The 4,995-nt window shown below is 38.4% G+C and overlaps 1 protein-coding gene across 1 annotated transcript; it reads left to right on the plus strand.

Moving 5' to 3' along the window:
- The first annotated feature begins 1,852 nt into the window (after nt 1-1,852).
- LOC131877454 (uncharacterized) lies at nt 1,853-4,646 on the plus strand. Its single transcript, XM_059223127.1, has 6 exons — nt 1,853-1,998; nt 3,010-3,667; nt 3,730-3,898; nt 3,970-4,124; nt 4,194-4,362; nt 4,437-4,646. The coding sequence occupies exons 1-6, from the start codon at nt 1,953-1,955 to the stop codon at nt 4,581-4,583; spliced, it is 1,344 nt and encodes a 447-aa protein (XP_059079110.1). The 5' UTR covers nt 1,853-1,952; the 3' UTR covers nt 4,584-4,646.
- The last annotated feature ends 349 nt before the right edge of the window (nt 4,647-4,995 follow it).

A 4,995-nucleotide genomic window follows, 5' to 3' on the forward strand; every position in this document is an offset into this window, starting at 1 on the left:
TTTTTACCTTTTTTTTCTTCCTGTGATGATACGTAACAAAGAGAAAGATGACTTTTGAGAACAAGAACTTTATTCATCTGTGCATCAAATGGGACACAAACCCAATCATTAGGTGAGCAAAAGTGCCCTAAGCAATGGCACTAGACTCTCAAAAAGAATCAATTGCATACTGCACCATAACATCAGAATCAATTAGCAACTTTCCTAATGGCAAGCATTGTAATGAAGAAGATGAAATTTCTTGTTAAGAAAATAAAGAAGCTGAAAAAATCACCTATGATATGCAATTGTTTTCCTAGAGGTTGGCAACAGAAAACGGCAATAAACAGGACTAACAATGACCTTTTGGCCATGGCATTAACGTTTTTGCAATTCATCGCATATTTCCGTTCATTCCCAAAAAAATTTCCATCTTTTCTGGACTTCTCGCACTTGCTATTTTTTCATATTCTTTCAACTTTTTCGCATATTTTGCATTTTTTTCTCATTTTTGCCCAACTGACAATTTTTTTTTTCAATCTTTTAAGGTGCAAAACGCAACTTTCAGCTTGTAATAACAAAACATCGGCTAAATATAAGTTTATGAAATTTTAGGTCAATATATAACAGAGAGTGCGTTTAATACTGATTGACTATGTTTTTGACAAGGATGCATTTTGATGTGCTTTAAGTGATTGAAAACAGTTATCTGAGCTACTTTTAGACATGTGTATTTTACTAAAGTTATTCCTTTTGTCTGTTTGACAAAGAAAAACATATCTTGATGTCTTGTCATTTGAGCAAACACTTAACCAGAAAGTATAACCACCGAGTATTCAAACAAATCCATCATCCTCATTATTAATTTGTATCATTGTGATAGCATTTTTAAATAATCTTATTTCAAGCTGAGCATACGCATGACATGGTCATGTCATGGCGTAAAGATAAACATAAAATATGGTGTGTAGGCATTATACTAACATAGTTAAATATAAAAAAGAAAAAATGTCAAAACGGTAAAGGCAATAAAATAGTTGACTAGAAAGTGATATCACAATGAGTATGACTAGTATTGTTCAATGAACATGAAAAATGGCAAGAGGGGAATGATAGAGAGTACAAAAACAGGTGGATAGAGGTAAATGATGAACATCTTGGTTATTGCAGTAAAGTGGGTGGGTCAGATTGAACTGATGCTTTGTCAACTCTCGTCGTTCATAGCATTGGGCCGGGAGCCGGACAAAGGTGCGTGACCGCCAATACTCCGAAGGGATGTCGGGCCAAGGACGATAGGGTGTTAGCAAGTCCTTGACCAGGCAGGACAGCTTGTGTCCGGACATCACCTCCGGAAAGGTCAGGCTTATATATTATGTGTTAATTTGATTAAGCCTGAGGCTGTACTTGCTACTGAGCGAAATAAATGTTAAAATGGTAAGGTGGTTTGGTAATCGGCATGAGCATCATCCAATTATATTGCATTGGTGGGCTCTTTGAGTCTACTTACCATTGGTTCGATTTCATAAATCAACGTCTCTGGTTTCAATGCCATTTTTAAGCCATGCAACATACAATAGATTCAGTTTTCATACATAGCTCAACAAGGCTCAGCCTTTCTCAGTGCTGAAAAATCTGGACCCATTTTGAATTTTGAAGCATTTCGATCCATTGGGAGAGGCTACGTAGAAACATTGGGACTCTAGGTGAAAGAAGCTCCGAAAGGTAACTGAAATATATTTCTTCAGAGCAGCCATGAGGGTTTTAGGGGCAGTTGTTTACCGTAGGTAGAAGCCTTTTCTTAATCTTTTAAAAGTTATCATTCCCGGGGTATTGCATTAGCTTATCACAAAAATAGTTTTGCGATTATCCCTCTGAAGCAAAGGGCACTGCTTTGCCGTTGAAAATCCAATATAAATATGAAAGAGACCTTCTTCATATCATTACTTTCATTCAAGACTTGAGGGTCAATCAAGATGGCTTCATGGAACCTCGCTTTCATTCCCATGGTCGTTTCCATCGGTAAGACACGTCATCCTCAACTTCAAATGTTTAGTGTTAAAAACTGTCATCTTGTTTTGTTCCAAAATTCAGGCCGTTTTTGAACAGCCCCTCCCTCGCCTTTGTGACGCATAAATACGAACTAATTTGATTTCAAAGTCTGGCTCATTAAGTTATTCGGGTAATTGTCATTAAAAATTATATTATTAAGTAGTTTGCTCCCTGTTTCATAAAAAGAGTGTTCAAAATGCAAATAGAAAAGGCATTCCTAATGCTTAATAGCTCGATGCCCTTGATAATCAATGTAAAGCCTTATGGTCTTTCATTATCACTGAAATTGACAAAATATAGTAATTTTCTGATTAAGAGTGACACTAGATTTCATCTGAATCTGTAAGATTAGAAATGATTGCAATATGTGGAGAAGCCCAATACATCTAAAAGATTTTTTTGTTGGCAGTGACTAATAGATCTCGGAAAAAAGGTAAATTAAGCCCCCAAAAGGTAGGGAAAAGGGAAATTTGGTTTAAAATCATCATTGAAAACAAAAAAAAAATATATTGTTATGGCAAAAGATTCGATCACAAAAACATATGCACTCACAACGAAGGAATCGATAAGTTTTCCTAAGTCTCTTGAAAAAATACGCTTGAAAAAGATCCATTTGAAATTTGTGTTTTCATCCTTGAAATTGAGATTTTTTTTTTTTGGATTCAAAGAAGCCCTCAAAGGCGCATGAAACCGTATTTATGTGACAATGATTACGAAAAAACCTGCATTGAATGGATGTCACCATTGCTGCACTTTATGCTATGATTTCAAATATTTTGCCATTGAAGTTTGTAATGAGCTAGAAGGAAAAAACGAAGAAATCGGCAGTGTTCCTTGTGATTTGGCTGGCTAGTAAAACGTACAATTGTGTTTGGGATTTTCTGTCAGAAGCTAGACAGGCAATGTGTGTTGTGCATAAGATTCCATTCATCAGTATTTATCGCTTCCTTCATTCTACTAAATTCTCTTTTCGTTCGATAGGTGTGTTCTTTGTGATTAACAATGAGCCCGGACAATTGCAAGACGAATGGGATTTCATCCAAATGGACCCCAACTATTTGATGCAAGCAAACTCGAAAATAGAGAATGTAGTAACCTACGAAAACTTAACGGAGGAAATCTACGAAAAGATGATGATCGAAAATGACTGGGATCGCAGTTACTTTGATGCCTTAACGCCAGAAGAAAGGGCGGCCAATTTGAAAGAAGCTGCCAAGGCGATCAACGCCCAAAACGAGGCATTCAAAAGCAAGAAATCGTCGTTTACCTGCAAGCTCACCGCTCTTTCCATTTTGGGCGAGAAAGACTTCAAGGAGCGCGTCAAGAATCAGTTGGATCCATTTCCAAAGGACTCTCGAGAGTCGTCCTCATTGCTAGGAGGGGCACAACATGAAAAGCAAGCACTTGACGAGAAGTATGAGAAATACTTGGCACGCCTCATGGAGGACAGGAAAGACCTACCAACGGAGTTCTTTACACCCGAACGGTATTTGACACCAGTAAAAGACCAAGGCAATTGCGGCAGTTGCGCCATTTTTGCTACCGTGGCCACGATTGAAACTGCGTTTTTGAAGCAGAACACCGAGTTGATCCCTTTGGATTTGGCGGAGCAAACATTCTTGAATTGTGCCAAGGGCTTGTAAGCAAAAATTAAGCAGTACATTTACATATCGCATGCTTTACCAACAATTTCTCTTGTAGCCGAGGCATCGGTGGTTGCTCTGAAGGAAATGAAATAGATGCACCATTTAGGTATTTGATTAGTCACCGTGGAGGAAGTCTTCCACCCGAGTGCTTGAATCCCTATAACGTGGAAAAAGAGCACAATCAATGCATTACGGAACACTACAATGTCAATGCGGGTGTTAAAGTAAGAGCTAGATTTCGTTACCTTGGAACAAAAGTACGTCATGGAGAAAATTGGTTCTTTTTGAATTGAAGGTCACTGATAACTACCATTTCGACAACGTTGGAGAGCAGAAGCTAAAATACTTAGTGAATGTATACGGCGCAGTTGAAGTGGCCATGTTTGTTCCCGACTATATGAGGAACAAAATGCAGCATGTCGGAGCAGGTGTCATGGATGAATGTGCACCGTGAGTATCAAGTGAACACGAAGTAAGTTGTTGTTATGTAATGTTCTTGTGTTCAAACCATCTTTCCAGAAATCTTGCACCTGGCAAAGCGGGCCATGCCGTGACTATTGTTGGATATGGATTGGACACCACCACGAACACACCTTATTGGAAGGTCAAAAATTCATGGGGAAAGAGTTGGGGACAGGAGGGTTACTTTCTAATCAAGCGTGGTGTAAATTGCAACAATATCGAAACGGTGAGTGCGAGGGAGATCAAAAAAGGTAATTTTTATCTTCATAGCTCATGAACCTAACAAATACTCGTTTTCAGGTTGCTGTGGGACCAATTGTTGCGCTTTCTGGGGAAAACAATTCACTAGTGGATCAGCAAATATTTTCATCCGTTGTACTCAAGACTGCATTGATGCTTTCTCTTCTTCTCTTTCTTATTCATAATTTTGCTTTTCGTTTGGTTTGATTTGTTTTTTTTTCGTAAGCATTTCGAAACACTACAAGAATTAAAATTCCCAGTGCTATTGTTCGGCTTTCTTCGCTTTTTACGGCCAATTGTGTCATTGTACTAAAATGATATTTCCAACCCATTTGTGCGCCGGGGATTCTATCTTTAAAGTCAAGACATTCTTCTAGCTTTACTCTCACAAGCTTTTCCATGATCTTGGCCGTATTTTATGTCAGGGAGATCTAACGGTAATTTGCCACGTGACATCTGTCCCCTCCTTTATATAGATTGGGGATAATGTGAGCGGTTTTAAACTGTATTGGAACCTTTCCCTCAGCTTATGATCGGCTCATTACATAAAGGGGGAGAGAATTCACCGCATCTGAATCACTTTTAAAGAAGTGCACCGTCATGCCATCAGGGCCTGGAG

The sequence above is a fragment of the Tigriopus californicus genome, chromosome 3 (assembly GCF_007210705.1).
Source record: "Tigriopus californicus strain San Diego chromosome 3, Tcal_SD_v2.1, whole genome shotgun sequence".
NCBI lineage: Eukaryota > Metazoa > Arthropoda > Copepoda > Harpacticoida > Harpacticidae > Tigriopus > Tigriopus californicus.